Genomic DNA, 18,178 nt, shown 5'->3' with positions numbered 1-18,178 from the left:
ATAGTACATTCACACATGTACATTGATGCATAGAAAGATTATTCATTGGGAAATCATTTGTAGTGGTATTAGACTGGAAAAAATCTAATTATTTAAAAAAATGTCTAGAAAATAAAGATAAAGAACTCTTTAGTACAAATCAAGAGTAATTGCAATAATATATGATATATTATGTATGAAATAATACATGATACTGAATCACATATGATGTATTCTACCATACAATGTATACAAATATAAAAACAGGTTGAGAAACTTCTGTATATACATATATAAATGTATTTTATTGTATGTGTATTAATATATCTAGGAAGATAAAAATGTACCTAACGGTTTTCTGTATGAAGGGAATGATAATTATGAGCTATAAGAAAGAAATTGAAGAACAGTTCTTCAAATTAGTATTCTTTGGAAACAAAGTTTATGAAGCATGGGAATATATTTCACTTTAAAAAAAATGATGTTTAGATAATGAGGCAAATTCTTAGTAACAGGATTTTGGATATAATCTAAGGTAATATAATTTGCATTAAAATAGACATTAAAGTTTACATAATATCATACCTATGTTGTTTCTTGAGATTATAAACTAGAAGAAAAATTCAGAAGCATAAATTATACATGTTTAGGAAAATTCAGAAGTTTACATACCAAAATAAGACTTATAATCAAACAAAATAGATTGTCAAACTTTAAATAAGAGGCATATTCTAATTATGGGCATGAAAGCAATTAATTCCATTTAATGAACCCCACTGTTGGGTATATGGTAATAGTTAATTTTGCATGCTCCAGAAGCAAATAAAGTATCTGGGTTCTTTAAATTAGCCCTGGTTTTAATCAAATAGGAGTATATATTTACAAAACTTTATTGCATTTGGAATTCTTTAATGATGGAGTGGTAGAGAGCAATATAGTATATGCAGCTTTTGAGTTGATATGCTGTTAATTTCCTAATTTAGTAACAGGTGAAAGTGAATGAGTAAAACATGAGCTTTGAAGCCATGCTGCTTGAATTTGATTCCACTCTGAGAACTTACTTGGTGTGGGTCCTTGGGAAACCACTTGACCACTTAAATAATTGGCTTTAGCTTCCTCATCTGTAAAAGGTGGGAGTAATAACATCTATCTAATAAGGTTTGGGAAGTAAATGAGATAATATGTGTAAGAAATTTGGCACAGCAATTAACACATAATAAGTGATATTAGGTGCTATTATTATTTTTGATGTTGGTATTATTATTTTATATTAACATGAAGATCCTCAAAATAATTGCTTGGTTTGTTTCAAGAAACACTAATCATATTTAGGGTCAGCTAGTATGAGAAGTGGGAAAAAGTAACAATGTTGAACAAAAAATCTAGTTTTTAGTCTGAAACTCATTCTATGACATTGGACTTTGTGACTAGGTTATTCATCTATAAAACAGGTTTACTAAGAGATAACATCCTTTGAATCCTTTGAGCCCTTATTGTGTTCCAAATGTTTTACTTGTAATTTTTCATTTAATCCTCATACAAAATCCAAATTCATGTATGTATGTATATATATATATATACACACACACACACACACACACACACATGCATATAATTTGTTTGTATACACATAGCTAGTAAGGGAACAACCCAGGATACAGACTTAGGAGCCTGACACCATATTTCTTAATCATCCAGGAACATTTTCTTCTATGTAATGATAGCAGTACTCAACTTCCCTAAAGGTTCCAGATGAGAAAGACAGATGCAATATAGCAGTAAGAGCTTGGAAAATGGAAAAAACTGTAATAAATGGCTTTTAAATTTAATTGCAAAGGTACTTTTGAAAAACAAGTGGTTTGAATAATTTACCTCTGAATTATCTTTGGTTTATTATTCAAAGAAGGGAGGAAACCATGACACATGTTCTCTGGGTGCTTACCTCCTCTTTCCAGAATTTTTCTGTACATCTTGGCATGCACATAACTAGTTCTTCAAAAGTAGACATTGCCTGCAATTTGACATTAAAACTTTTTATTAAATATGCATAATAACATTGACATCACATGGCTCTGTAGTTTGTATGTAGTTTTTGCATTTAGTCAGGCATTGGTTCTGAAGCTTGCTTCTCAGTGTGGCAATGTTGGGAGGTGGTGGGCCTTTAATAGATGGAGCCTAATGGGAGGTCAAGTGGGTGTGCCCTTGGAGAGATTAATGTTGTTCTCATGGAACCTCTGAGTCAGTTTTTGTGAGAGGGTCATCATTAAAGAATAAGCCTGACCACTCCCTAGTCTCTTTGGTTGACTGTCTGATGATATCATCTCTCCCTCTTGTACATGCTTCTGTCATTTGTGATGTTATTTGCCATGAGGTTCTTGCCAGAGTTGAGCTGACCCATGCTGTACAATCTCCAAAACTGTAGCTAAATAAAGCTCTTTCCTAAGTACCCAGCCTCAGGTATTTCCTTAGAGTAATTGAAAATGGACTAACACATACAGCTGTGTGGAAAATTAAATGCCTCAAAGGACATAGGAAGCATTCAATAAAATTTGGTTGTTATCATTGGTTACATTAAGACAATTATTAAAACTAAGCCATTGAATTCCAAATGGTTAAACCTGAACAAGTCTTCTGTGATCAGAATTTAATACATATGTGCCAGAATAAAAACTGGGCAAGTATGTTCCCATGGGTATTTTTACCTGTGAAGTAGCCTTTTCTTTTTTTGCTTCCTTTTAAAGTTCAATGCATTAAAAATTACTGTCAGTCTCAGTTCTTATATTTTTAATTGTACATTTCAAAATTGCATTTTTTTCACATTTTTATCTATTAGAACTATATGTAAATCTTTGTCATTCATCATAGTTTTAATAAAACTGTTCTTTACCCCATATAAGGAGTATAGAAACTTAATAAATGGCCTCAGTGACTCCATTCAATATGAATTAGGACTGACTGACTAGAGTCATTAGACTATAAGGACATAATGTTCTCATCATTTTTCTTTGAAGCTATCACATGAATCCGTGTCAGTGAAGCAATTAATCGCCTTTCTCTTATAAATCAGTGTTGTATATATTGGCAACACCAGCTTGCAGCCCTGTGACTCTTCTTTATTTATCTAGAAGGCTGACTGGAAATTTTCTTACAGTGCTTTATTATGTTAGTCAAACTTTATAAGTTTGCTCATAACAGTTCTTCTACACCAAAAGACACTTCTAGTTACATTTTACAACTTGAATATCTGTCTCTCTTTCTCTCTTTCACTCTCTTTCATACACACACACACACACACACACACTGGAAAACTGGCTTTAAATTATTTTTCACTCAAATTACAAAATTGCGATTGAGTAATGACAATTCTGGTTCAGAAATACAAGGTATTATTTGAATTTGATACTGTGACTTGTATGTTAAAGATTTACTTCTTTTAGCTTATGACCACAAGAATACTGAATAAGGGCAAAGGGCTCTTGTTATTTATAAAGGTAATACAGAGTGAATACATAACCACCAATCTGTGTATGCAATGATTATCTCAGGCCTTGGACTTTTTGCTTTGATTGCTTTAGCAAATACTTTGATCACCACCTTCCATACCTTTCCAAAGCTTGCTTTTTTATAAGAAACTTGACAGAAGAATACTCTGTTCATTCTTTCATTCACTCATTTCTCACTCATATATTTTGTGTTTGTAAGCTCACATGTAATTTGCTGTAAGATACACCTGTGGACTTGTGATTTATTTTGCTTTTCTTATCAGTGGCTTCCTAAATGTTTAACCTGGTGAATTTTAAAATAAAGAAAATGAAATAAGGTCCAAGTTGAGAAGTCATTTTGGATAAATACACAGATGGTCCCAGACCTAACAATGGTTTGATTTATGATTTTTAGACCTTACAGTGGTGTGAAGGTGGTACACATTCAGTAGAAACTGTCCATTAAATTTTGAATTTTGGTCAATAGAGTGTGGCATGATGATCTCTTGGGATGCTGAACACTGGCTACAAGGTGCAACTTCCAATCAGATGCACTATCAGGATTCTGAAAAACCATCATTCCACTGTGCAGGAAAGATGAGTATTTTTGGGGTAATTTAGCAGGCTATTTGGACTTATTATATTTTCAATTTATGATGGGTTTATGAGGATGTACCACTATCAAAAGATAAGAAAATCTATATGCATATATAAAATGAGAAGATACTTTCTTACATTTTGTTATTTATGCACATTTTGTTTCATATAACTTTTAATTCAATTAAACAGAGTTTAATAAAGGAGATAGTGTATGATTTAATCTGTCATGAAGGCCTCAGTGGTTTTTACTCACATAAATCTTTGGGTCAGGCTCAGTTCTGCAACTTAATTGGTTGTGTAGCCTTAAAAAGTTATCTAAAATAGCCATGCTTTAGTTCTCTTAGCTTAATTTCTTCACAAAAAAGGAAAATATAAACTCTAAGAGGCTGTCTTGAGATTCAAAAGAATGAAGAAGATATGGCCTATAGAATCTAGCATTGTATCTGACATATAAGTACCAAACACAATTAGTAATAATTATATCTCCTGATTTATACTGTACGTACACCTGCACACACATTTAAAATAATATTTTGAGAAATAATATTTTGAGCAATAAAAAGATAAACCTGAGAATATCTGCTTATTGGTGTCAAAGTAATTGGATTACAAAATTATATGTGATCATTTTAAATTTAGAACTCTGTTTTTAAAATTTGACTTTCAGTTTTTAGTATAGGTCATGAAAAATGAGAGCATATCACCCTTAAATGACAAATCAACTTGTATCATCTGAAAATGTGCACCAAGAGATGGAGAGAATTTGAACAAGTGGAAGGGAAGGGAAAGAATGCAGAGAAAAGTTGAGAAGCAAAGTTGACCATGGCTGTGCAAGGGGTGAGATGAACCTAGCAACAACAGAGCAAAGCGTGGGTCCCAGGGAAAGACAAATAAAAGCTCATGCAACTTAAATCCAACTTGCTGGTGTTTTCAGTGGCATGCAGAAGAGTCTATCCAATACATATTAAATGCCTGTTTCACCAAAGATACAACAGAAGTACTATCTTTGTGGAGCTTGGATGTTAGTATTAATTTTCAAAATTGCTGAACAGCAAATAAGCACAAATTTAGCGGCTTAAAAATGACACGCATTTTTTATTTATTTAACAGTTTCTGTGGATCAGAGGTCAGTGTACCTCAATACTCTGTTTATGGTATCTAGAAGCTAGATTTAAGATACTGGGAAGACTGCACACTCATCTGGTGGCTCAGCTAAGGAAAAATCCACTCTCCTACTCGTTCAGGTTGCTGACAGAATTCATTTCCTTTTAGCTGTATGGGTTAGGGCCCAGCTTTCTGCTGGCTTCTGACTGGAGGCGGCCTTCAGGTCCCAAAGCATGCCTGCAGCTCCTCACCCAATGGCCTTCCTAATCATGACTGCTTACTTATCAAGCTGGCAAGAATAACCTCTTGCTACAGAGATCACTCAGTCTCTCTTTTAAAAGTCTCACCTGATTAAGTCAGGCTCATCCAGGATAATCTTGTAATAGACAGATTTAGGGCCTTGGTAACATCTGTATATTTGCCTTATATTGCCCTTAATATTTGCCTTATTCTTGTGACTAGAAGCAAGTCATGGGTCTCATCTACATTCAAGAAAAAGGGATTATATAGAGTGACAGGTCATAAATAGCAGAGGTAGGAATCACAGAGCCACCTAGTTTCTATCAGTGGTAATGAGAGAGGGTAGAAAATAACTTAGAAAAATATTTATATACATATTCATGTATATGTGCCTACATAAGTATGGTTTATTAAGTAATGGTAAGTACTATAGAGAAAAATGGATATAAGAGGCAAAATTAGAAAATTAAATAAACAAAACCCCAAACAGTACCCAGGGATGTCTGGTGGCATTTCAGTACAGACTTTATTCCAACCAAAAATCCATGTTAATTCCTGGGAAAGTTCAGGTAAAAGGAGGCTTGAGTGCAAACGTACTGAAGTATTTAGTACCTGGGATCCTTGGTTGAACTAGAGTAAGCAACAGGGCAAGTAAGATCAGGACAGTAACACGTAGGTGTTTTGGGTTAATGTGCTTATCTTGGCTTTTACTCCAAGTGAAATGAGAATACCCTGAAGAATCTGTGCAGAGGAAGTATATGAATTAACATATTTTAAGATCACATTGACTGCTGGGTTGAGGACAAATGAAAGGGGCATAGCAAGAAGTGAAGCAAGAATATAAGGTAGCAGGCAGATGAGCAGAGTTGGTGTCCTAGGATGATACTTTAGAGAACTTGGGAAGTAATCATATTCAGGTGCTGACTTTAAAGTATAGGAGGTAAATTTTTCTCATGGGTCAAATGAGGAGTGTGAAAAAAAAGAGGAGTCAAGAGTGAGCGCAAGGGATTTGTTTGGCCAAAGGAAATGAAACAATGGAATCACCATGAACTGGGATGGGAAACTCTTGGAGAAAGAGCTAGGAGTGAAAGGTGGTATGTCTATTTCATTTGGAAGGATTGTGTTTGTTGATTTTGTAGTTATATTCTTCTAGACATAATTTTTAATACATTTGGCATACAGAAATTAATTATTCAATGTAGACAAAATAGATGATAAGAACATAGGCCCACGTTTTGTTAATGGTTCTATTTATGTTTTGTGATTTAAATGTTTTTCCTTTCTCATTTTTTCTTCATGTACTCTTTAATGAATTTATATTACATTTAATTCATTACCTCATAGTTTTTTTTCAGCTAATATTTGATGTTCAGAGTTTTATACTAAGTGCTGAGAAAAAATATATATATATATGCACACATAAAGAGAGAGAGAGAGAGAGAGAGAGAGAGAGAGCGAGCGCTGGACATGGTAGTGCATGCCTGGAATCCCAGTGACTCAGGAGGCTAAGGTGGGAGGACTGCAAGTTTGAGACCCACCTCAGTAACTTAGTGAAGCCCTAAGATCTTCTTAAGCCCTGTCTCAAAATAAAACATTAAAAAGGGGTGGGGGGCTGAGGATGTGGCTCAGTGGTTAAGAGACCCTGAGTTCAAATGCAAAAGAATAAATGAAAATATCATTGGAAGACCAGAGTTGTCACAGCGTCAAGACACTACCCTGTTTTTGAAAATGATGGAGAGGGCCACTGTACAGGGAACCTGCTTCTAATATCAATGTTCTTGGGCCTTGTGTTAGTCAGCTTTTTATCACAGTGACAAAAATACCTAACAAGAATTAATTCAGGGAAACAAAACTGTAGTTTGGCTCACAGTTTCAAAGATGGTGAGCCAAATCCACTGTTCTGGGCTTGAGATAAGGCAGCACACCATGGTGGAAAGGCAGAAGGACATGGTGGAGAAGCACTGCCTTGTTCATAGATGTCCAGGAAGCAGAGAGAAAGAGAAGATGTACCACAGGAAAGATAAGCCCTTTCAGGTTATGTCCCCAGTTACCACTTCCTGCAGCCATATTTCACTTACTGATGTTTACCACCCTGTCAGTCCATTCAAACTAGGATGGACATTTTTGGTTACAGCTCTCAAAATCCAATCATTTCACCTCTAAAATTCTCCGCATTAACACAGGAGTTTTTGTGGGACAACTCATATCCAAATCTTAACATTTCATCTCTGGCTCCCAAAATCTCATGTGTGTACAACAATGCGAAATGCATTTAGTTCATTTACAAGAGTCCCATAATCTTAACAGTTTCAGCATTGCCCAAGTCCAAGTCCAAAGTCTCTTCTGAGACTAAAAGGAAACTCTTGACTGTGAACCCCTGTAAAAATTAAAAAAAAAAAAAAACAACTTATATATATATCTAATATTCAATGCCATATATTAAATATTTCCTTTCCAAAAGGCATGAATACAGTCATAGAAAGATTGGATGGAACCAAAGCAAGACTTAAACCCTGGTAGCAAGTTCTTGTCCCCAAAGGGCTTGAATGGCCCCACCCCTTGGCCTTGCCATTTGTAGAGCACATGGTCTCTCTTTTAGCTTGGCTGTCTTTATAGCCAGCGGCATTTCTGGGCAGACAGTCATGTTACTGGAATCTCTTAATTACCGGAATCTCTATTCCAGCTTCAGTTTTTCCTATACAACTTCAAGGATCACCCTCTTAGGGACACACACAAAGACACCAACCCTGTTATAATTTGCCTGGCCTCCCAGGTCTTCTCCTGAAATCTCAGTGAAAGCTTCCATGAACCCTAACTCAAGTATTCTACATTAGTTAGAACCAGCACTACATAGATACTAAGGTCTGCTGCTAAATCATGCAGAAGTCAAGCTCACTGGAATTAAGTTTGCAGTAGCCTCAGAGTGGCTACACCAAATTTCTGAGATGTCCTCAAGCCACCTTTTCTATTATTTTTCTGCAAAGTACTTAGCATATCCTTAGAAACTATAATCTCTTCAACAAACACACTTTATCAGCCCAAGTTTTGCATGCACTTTTCTGGTCAAAGTGCAAGTTTTAAAAATCTTCCATCCCACTTTCTGTTTCTGATTCTTATAGTACATCTGACTAAAAGCTGAAAACAATATCCATGCCATTCCCAAATGTTGTGCTTCCTTGAAATTTCCTCCACCAGAGTAATTAGTCCATCACCTTTAAATTTAACCTTAATTAGAGTGTTAGATTGTGAACAAAAGTAGTTAAATTCTTTGCCAAAATATAGTGTGAATGAATTCTAGTCCAACTCTCAACGGAATTCTCATTTGTCTCTGAAAACATAAGAACACAGTCCACATTTCTGTAGGCATTCTGGTCCTCTGTGCTCTCACCCTGATCACCAGTAAGCTCTGCTTACAACATTCTAAGACTTCCCTATCCTCAATTTCCAAAATTTATCAAACTCTTCCCATAAATCAACTCCAAAATTTTTTGAACAACATGGCCAGGTTAGTACCAGCAATAACCTCACCTCTCAGTACCAATTTCTGTGTTAGTATGTCTTTGTTGTTGTGACCAAAGTACCTAACAAGGACAACTTAGAAGAGGAAAAGTTTATTTGGGCTCATCGTATCATAATCTATTATGAACTTAATCTATTGTGGGCTGACTCCATTGCTTTGGGCCCAAGGTGAAGCAGCCCGTCGTGATGGAAGGGCAAAAGGGTGTAGCAGAGAAGGGCTGCCTTGTTCATGGATGGCCACAAAGTAGAAAGGAAACAGAGAAGGGGCCATAGGAAAGGTGACTGCTTCCAGTGTGTGATACCAGTTATCTACATTCTCCAGTGATGACCCACCTGCCTACAGTTACCACCCTGTTAGCCCATTCAAACTCGGATATTCTGATTAGGTTTGAGATCAAATCATTTCACCTCAAGACATTCCTAAATCAATGAAGAAGCTTTGGGGGATGCCTCATATCCAAATTATCATAAGAACTGTCTGGATCTTGATATCTAGAATTATTTTAAGCCACAAATATCAGAATTCCAGCTATAAAACTTCACTAAGATGAAGAAGGCAGAAGGATTACACTTTGATTTCTTATCTATGCTTTGTTTATTTTTCTTTTTTTTTTTTTTTAATTTTCGTGGGTATTATAAGCCAATTTTATTTGCATGTTGTCTTAGATGTGTACATGAGGATATACAGTCTTTATTGATCTGGGATCTGCTAGATTTTAAAACATCAGTTACTATAGTTTTTGTATACTTATTTCTTTATTGATCTTTATTGATCTGAAAACTGCTAGATTTTAAAACATCAGTTACTATAGTTTTTGTATACTTATTTCTAACTCCTCTGGATTAGGAGTGGTGTTTGAGATAATTCTTCATAAGGGACATAGTGGAATATGAAATTAAAATGATTTTCCCCCCAGTTGCTTTCTCTGAGTATTCAAATTGTCTTTGAAAAAGAGATTTATACTATTTTTTAAAATTTTTAAATCATTCAAATACAGTATATTATGCAAAGTTTGGGTGTGTTTATATCCATTGTTTTATATAATAAAATTAATCACGATTAGTGATCATAAAAAAGAAATTGAACATTTAACTTTATGATTTTCAATAAATGAGTTGTATAATGTGGCTCAACAAGACAGGGACAGAACTGAATTTCAGTTGACTTTATGGCTCATGAAAACGATCAGTTCAGTAAGCTTCAATTGAATTTTGTGCATAATGTGGTCGTTTTTGTATGTATTATCATTTATTTAAATATTTCAAATACATGTCATGGGTAATTTTAAGTACTGCAGTTCATGTTCTACATGGTTAGCAAATATCAATTAATTTGTTAATTTATTAATTTAGTTTTTAAGTCATAATAACCTTAGAATGTATTATAAGTTGCTTTTTTTTAATGAGGAAACTGAAGTCATTTGTCCAAGGCCCCAGTACTTTATGTAGGTAAAACAGGATTCAAATCTCCATAGTGTGGCTCTGAAGCCCATACATTTACAAGGCAAGCTCTAGTGTGCATTACAAGTTGAACTGTCTGAATCTTGTGTTCATTGATGTTAAAACTCCATGGGGCCTGAGCCTGAAGCAACCTTTCTCATCTACCCACCTTTGTTTATTTTTATCACTTGTAAAACCATGGATGAACGGTGACTCTCACATGTTTATCTGCATAGGACCTCCTCCACCTTCATGGGTAGAATCACACATTCTCCTACCTGAGTAAGGTCTGCTTTTGAACAGGATAGGCACATTACAGAATAGCATATCTAAAAGTGAGCCTTCTAACCATCCTGTATCTCAAGACTTTATGCCTCAAAAACCATTTATCATCAACAGTTACTCATGCCACAGATCTAAGAATCATCCTGTTTTAACATGTTTCTGTTCCACTCACTTATTCCCCCAAAACTTCTGTTTTTTTCTACTCCAAGACATATCTCCTATTAAATTCACATGTTATGATCCTACTTTAACATTTTATAACTTGCTCTACTTTAAAGCATTATATCTTGCCAGGACAACAACAGAAGATACTGTAGTATCCACCTTACTTCTATTCTTGACAACTTATTATCATATATATACATATATGATTAAACTTAGTTTAAATTGTTTAATGGATTTAGATTGCACTCAGAATAAAATTCAAACTTTTTACCATGGTCTAAAAGTACCTGAGAAATTTGCCATTTGAAAACATTTGTAGACATCCCTAATCTGGAAATTTAAGTTTATAAAGAAAATAAATAGATAAAAGAAGTCATTGCTTTAATATAGAAAAATGTGACTATAATATACAGAATGTGACTCCTAATAGTGTCTTGAGAAATATTAACTTTTTTATTGGCTTTATACGTAGTAAATTCTTAGAAAAACTATACTTCTACAAAAAATAAAATGGCATACCTGTAGCACTGATCCTACTTAATTTTTTAAAATTTCTTATCTTTTAAAATGTAAGCATATCTATTTTACGTGGAAGACCTTTAAATACAATAATTGAAAACAATAAATTTGAATGCTCCCAAATAGAAATACCCCACAAAATTTAAAATGTTTTTATTTTTATGAGTAAAAATAAAAGAAAGACTGGTAAATTTTAAAAAAATATAATTAATTCTCAAATTATCATATCTGAAAATAAAATTCTTGTAAAAGTGGCATTGAATGTGATCTGTATTATATGGATATTTACCTCAGTGACATTTTACAAGCCACTTCTAGTATTCATATATTTTACTCCAAATCCTGTTTTCTTTTAAAAATTTCATGTTTAAGTGATCATCTTCAAAACTTCAATGAATATGGTCAAAACAAACACACAAAGTTAAGGCAAGTATACAGTCTCAAAAGTCACAGAGAATTTCTGTGTCTCACTCTCAGTAATGTTGTGTGTAATAACTCCACTTTGAGGTCATGTTCTGGACATTCCTTTCAATATCAGAGGATATTTGGATTTGAGTCATCTGGGAGTTTGGTATAGGATGCTCTCTCATGGTTATACAAGTTCCCACTAAGCTAGAGAATAGCACTTCTGGTCTCAAGAACCTTGGGAACTGGTTCAGTTTTGACCACAGAAAGGACATCCCAGGAGGGAATCTTTGGCAGGAATTTTAGCCACATAATTGAGTTCTGTCGAAATCACATCATTAGTATACATTTCATCCTTTAAGAAACATGCCAATTGACCTACAAATCTAGAATCTAATTATCACACCTTCTCATTAATCATTCCATATTATTATCCTGAGTGGACAACTCTTTTGATAAAATATTAATCTAGGTTAGCAATTTACCTGTCAACCATTTTATATATAGAATACAAACCAAAACTCATAGTAATATCAATAAGACTCTTCAATATTTATTTATTTATTCCATTAATATTAAATTTGAAAAACTGAGGTGAGCACATTTCCAAAACTTTAACCCTAAATAGAAAGCTGGATTAAAATTTACTGACTTTAAATTATAATGAATGCATATTCAGATGTCCATTATTACAATATTCAGTCAAAATATGTGGTGTCAGTAGATTCAATGAGGCATTTTAGAGGAAGGTTGCATTTCTAGTTGCTTCTTAGCTGGTAGTTCAAGCAATGATGGGACTGCTTCTCAGTGAAGTAAGTAAAAGAAAGATTCCACTGAAATCCAATATCAGACTCAGTATTTTGGTGCATTGAACAAAAGACTGAAAAAGAGTATACTGAAGCCAAGTCAGTTGCAACAGCTGACGTGGTGCTATTTCACTGGAAAGGGGAGGGATAACTCAAGCAGAAAGAGGAACATAATGAACAAATTTGATATGAAAAACCTGTAGAATAGAAAAGTAGTGTGAAGTTAGCTGAAGCAGAAGCTACACAGTGAACTGGTATTTGAAAAGTGTTCCATGTTTCTCAACTCACAAATGGAGAGTTGAGGCCAGGAACCATTTTGAGGAGGCCATGCTGCAACTTCTGGCTGCAGGAACCCAGGAGACAGTAACAAATATTGATACACTGCCTCAGTAAGCACCTACCATGTGGCATAGGGTGTGTCCAGCAGAACAGACTGAAATAGGCACAGAGAAAATTGTATCCAGGAGGATTCTAGTCAGAGATATGTAGGGGAGTGAACTCACTTTCCCTTTGAGTCTGGCAGCTCAAGCAACTAGCTAAAGAGAGCCAGGAAACTGAGGAGGTGGTGTCATTACCCTTGGGGGTTGAGCCTGGGAAGGCTATGTTCCTGGGCAGTGGAATGTAGAGAACCTTGAAGGAATGGCTCCCTCATTCTATAAGGATAATTCTCAAGAGGCTCCTGAGGTTCACGTTTCCAACAGAGATCAGCATCTGACCAGCCCAAGGGATGTGTTGATCTAATAACTCCTGAGCAGAAACAACCTGATAAAACCTCAAAGGCCTCATTAGAGTTAAATCCTGGGACTCCCCACTTATAATTCCATATTAATTTTTTCCTCAGTTTTAGAACTTTTTATTATTGTTATTTTTCTTTGTCTTCCCTTTTGAGGGTTAAGAGTATTTTTTTTTGTTTGTTTATTTGAGATTTTTTTCCTTTGCTGCTTTTTTTCTTGTTTTCCTTTCTATCTCTTTAGTTTGTTTCCTTCATTTCCCGCCCCCCCTTTATAATCTTAACTTTATACATTTCTTCTGCTTTCTCTCTTCACATTTGGAACATTAAAAAGTTTCTGTTACCTTCCTATCACATTTATTTTCTCTTAATGAACTTCATTTTACTATATTTTTGAACTATTTGGTTTATGTATTTCCTGCCCTCCAAAATTCATGTTTTTGAAGCTATTAATGCTGTGGATATTATAGTTGACACCTGCTATATACATTAAAACCGTATCTAGTTTACAGCTATTAGATGTTTTTGCTATTGGCAATTCCTGACAACATCATTCCTGTTTTTGTGGTAATTCATGTTGTAGATTTCATAGTAGGCAACAGAGTATTTGTTTCGATGCTATATTGTTTACTTCTGTTGTTGCTATTATTTCCCACTTTTTTGGTGAGGTGCTCAAACTGTACTAGGACAATAAAAGTTTACAGGATAGAGAACTACTACAATGCAAAACCCAGCCAAGAGACAGTGCACCTTTTTGTACACACAAATTAATCATATTCAAATTGTAATACAATGGATAGAAGAGAAAAAAACACCACTAATGACAAGGTTGCAAGTAGGAATGACTGGGGAGGGCTCCCCAGGCCACACATATGGACATCCACTCCTAAAGCAGAAAACAGGGAGAATTAGCACAAAGACTGTGTATACCACATACAAGTGATCTTAATATAGATCACTCCTTTATACTTTTTGAGTACACAGAGTTAGTAAGTGGAGAAAAGCAACCACAGAGGCATGTACCACATATGCCCTGCTCTATATAACACACGATTGCCATATCTACACATCTACTCTTTTCAGAACTACAGGGAAAGTAGAAATTTCAAGCTCTGACACAATATATACTGCATCAAAATACACTAATTATCACCAAAGAACTAGCACGGAAACTATACTATAAAACACTCTTAGAAATACATTAAAAGGTCTACTACAATCTGATATCACAGAACACTTTGGCAAAAGAAGGCTGTGCCATGGAAAGGCCCACATATAGGAGTTAAAGAAAAATACATCCAAATAAAGGCATAAAACCAATGCAGAAATGCAAGAAATATCAGAAAACAAGGTAACATAAAGCCTCTTAAAGTTTAATTCACCATCAACTGGAGGCAAATATAATGAAGATACTGAAGTGGATGAAATACCAGATAAACAACTCAAAAATGATTTAAAAATGATCAATGAATTCCAAGGGAGCACTGAAAAATAACTGAATGAATTAAGGTAGTAAATACAGAATATCAAGGGGAAATTCAATAAAGAAGTAGATATGCTGAAAAAGAACCAAAGAGAAATCTTGGAAATAAAAATACATATATACAGAAAGAAAGAAAGAAAAAGAAAGAAAGGAAGGAAGGAAGGAAGGAAGGAAGGAAGGAAGGAGTCTTTATAATAGAGTAGACTATGATGAAGGCAGAATCTTAAGGCTGCAAGACAAAATTGCCTGTCTGGAACATTCAGACAGTATTAAAGAAACAAAAATAAGTAAGCATAATCAGAATATATAAGAACTCTGGGACAACGTTAAGATACAAAATTTTAGAATTATTGGAATTGAAGAGGGTTGTGAAATGCAGATTAATGGCATGGACAAGCTCTTAAGAGAAACGACAGAAAATTTCCAAACCTTGAGAATGAGATGAACATCTAAATATAGGAAACATTCATAACCCCATATAGACAAGATCAAAAAAGAACCTCTTCATGACACATTATAATTATAATGCCTAATATACAGAATATGAATAGCATTTTAAAAATCTCAAGAGAAACACATCAGGTCACATTCAGAGGCAAGACAATCAGAATTACTTCTGATTCGCAGCACAAACTTTGAAGTCGAGGAGGGCTTGGGATGATGTGTTCCAACCTCTGAAAGAAAATAACTGTAAATCTATATTGTTATATACTGCAATGCTATCCTTAAGATTCAAAAGACAAATAAACATCTTCCAATATGAAAAGAAACTAGAAAAAAATTCTCATCACTACTAAGCTGAACCTACAGAAAAATACTTAAGAAATACTACACACAAAAGAAAAAATAAACTCTGTAGCATGCAAATGGAAAAATCTTATTTGAAGAGTAGCTAATATTGAATGTAAATCATCTCAACTCTCCAAGTAAAAGACAAACTGACAATTTTGGCAAACACAAGAGCCAATTATATATTGTTTACAAAAGATTCACATTAAAATCAATGACAACCACAGGCAGAAAGTAAAAGAATGGAAATAGATAAACCATGAAAATGGAGGCCAAAATCAAGCAAGATTAGCTACTCTCATAGCCAACAAAAAAGATTTTAAGCCAAAATTAATCAGAATAGACAAAGGTCATTCCATAGTGGTAAAAGGAAAAATTCTGCAATAAGACATAACAATAGTAAATATCTATGTTCCAAATGTCAGTATATCTAATTGCATAAAACAGACACTAGTTGACTTAAAGACTGAGATAGACCCCAATATAACAATAGTGGATAATTTCAACGTATCTCTTTCACCAATAGATTGGGGAGGTGATCCATACATAAGTTCAGTAAGCACTCTTCAGATATGTGTGTGTGTGTGTGTGTGTGTGTGTGTATTAAGCCAAATAGATTAACAGACATCTATAGAATATTTCATCCAATAACAGCTAAATTCACTTTCATCTCCTCTAATTGAAACTTTTTAAGCAACAAAGCAACTCTTAGCAAATTTTTAAAAAATCAGTATAATTTCTTATATCTTATTCAATCATAAAGAAATAAAATTAGAAATTAACACACAAAAGTACAAAACTAAACACATGAAGATTGAACAAGATATTTTCAAATGCTCATCAGGAGAGAATTAAAAAACTCTTAGACTGAAATGAGAATAGTGACACAACATGTCATAATATATATAGAACATTACCAAGGTGGACCTAAGAGGAAACTTTGTAGCTATAAGGGCCTACTTCAGAAAGTTCGAAAGATCCCAAATAAACAATCAAATGATCCATATAAAGTCCCTTGAAAAACAAGACAACCTCAATTCTGAAACCAGTAGATAAAAATAAAAAACTAAGAGCAGAGCTGAAATCAATAAAATTGAGATTAAAAAGACAATGCAATGAATCAATGAAATGAAGAATTGATTATTTGAAAAGATAAATAAGATTGATAAACTCTTATCCCAACTAACCAATAAAAAAGAGAGAAGATCAAAATTAATAAAAATACAGATGAAAAAGGAGAAATAACTACAGACATCACAGAAATTCAGAGGTTCATTAGGGACTATTTTGAAAACATATAACCTAACAAACTGGAAAACTTAAAAGAAATGGATACATTTCTATATATTAATAACCTGCCAAAATTGAATAAAGACAACACAGAAGACCTGAACAGACCAAAAACTAGCGATGCGTTAGAAACAATATTAAAAAAGCCTTCCAATAAGGAAAACCCCAGGACCAGATGGATTTTCAGCTGAATTCTACCAGACTGTTAAAGTAGAACAGATTCCAATGCTTCTCAAATTATTCCATGAAATAGAAAAGGATGGAACATTTTCAAATTCATTTTAGAAGCCAGTATCACACACATACCAAACCCAGATACAGAAATATCAAGGGGGTTAAAAAATAAAACTATACACCAATATCTATGATGAACTTAAATGTGAAAATTCTTTATAAAATATTTGAAAATTATATTCAACAACATATGAAAAAGATCACACATAATGACCAAGTTGGTTTTTTGGGGGGAGGGTGCAAGGATGTGTTACCATACACAAATAAATAAAAGTAATTCACCAATAAATAGAAATTAGGACAAAAATTACATAACATCTCATAGACACAGAGAAAATCTGATAAAATTCAGCACCCGTTCCTGATAAAAACACTGAACAAACTAAGAATATAAGGATCTATCTTCAACATTATAAAAGCTATATATGACAAATCTAAAGCCTATGTCAAGTAAATTAGAAAAAACTGAAAGCATTTTCTATAAAATCTGGAACAAGACATTTTGTCCACTCTTACCATTTGTACCCAATATAATACTAGAAGTCATAGCCAGAGCAATTAGGAAAGAGAAGAAAATAAAAGGAATAAATATAGGAAAGGAAGAATTTAAATTATCACTGTTTCAGACGATATAATCCTATACTTAGATGATCCAAAATCCTTCACTAGAAGACAACTAGAGCTAATAAAAAATTTCACCAAAGTAACAGGTTACAAAATCAACATACAAAAATCAACAAGTTTCCCATTCCAATTAGTCTGATGAGAAAGAAATCAGGAAAACAGTCCCATTTATGATAACCCTGAAAAAAACCCAAAATGAAACAAACAGAAAACAAGGAATAAATCTAACCAAGTAGGTAAAAGACCTCTACAATGCAAAAGAACACTGAAGAAAGAAGCCAAAGAAGACAAGAAGATGAAAAGTCTACCCATGTTCACAGATAGGCAGAACTAATATTCTTAAAATGGTTATATTACCAAAAGCAATATATATAGTCAATGCAGTACTCATCATAGTACCGATGACTTTTTTTACAGAACTGAAAAAAAAAATTCCAAAATTAATTTGGAAGAAAAAAGACCCAGAATACCCAGGGCAATTTTA

General features: G+C 34.0%; 1 protein-coding gene across 6 annotated transcripts in view; it reads left to right on the top strand.

Moving 5' to 3' along the window:
- The window catches only part of Agmo (alkylglycerol monooxygenase), a 336,057-nt gene that overhangs the window by 187,592 nt on the left and 130,287 nt on the right, over positions 1-18,178 (top strand). The window contains exon 14 of one of the 6 annotated variants that reach the window (XM_048799646.1): positions 3,949-4,288. The exons of the other annotated variants lie outside the window; for them this stretch is intronic. Coding sequence (XP_048655603.1) covers positions 3,949-3,960 — 12 coding nt within the window. The 3' untranslated portion in view covers positions 3,961-4,288. Of the gene's footprint in view, positions 1-3,948; positions 4,289-18,178 lie in introns of those variants that run through there. 6 annotated transcript variants of the gene reach the window in all.

The sequence above is a fragment of the Marmota marmota genome, unplaced genomic scaffold, assembly GCF_001458135.2.
Source record: "Marmota marmota marmota unplaced genomic scaffold, marMar, whole genome shotgun sequence".
NCBI lineage: Eukaryota > Metazoa > Chordata > Mammalia > Rodentia > Sciuridae > Marmota > Marmota marmota.
Note: the sequence above shows the minus strand (reverse complement) of the source record. Positions and strands in the feature narration are given on the sequence as shown.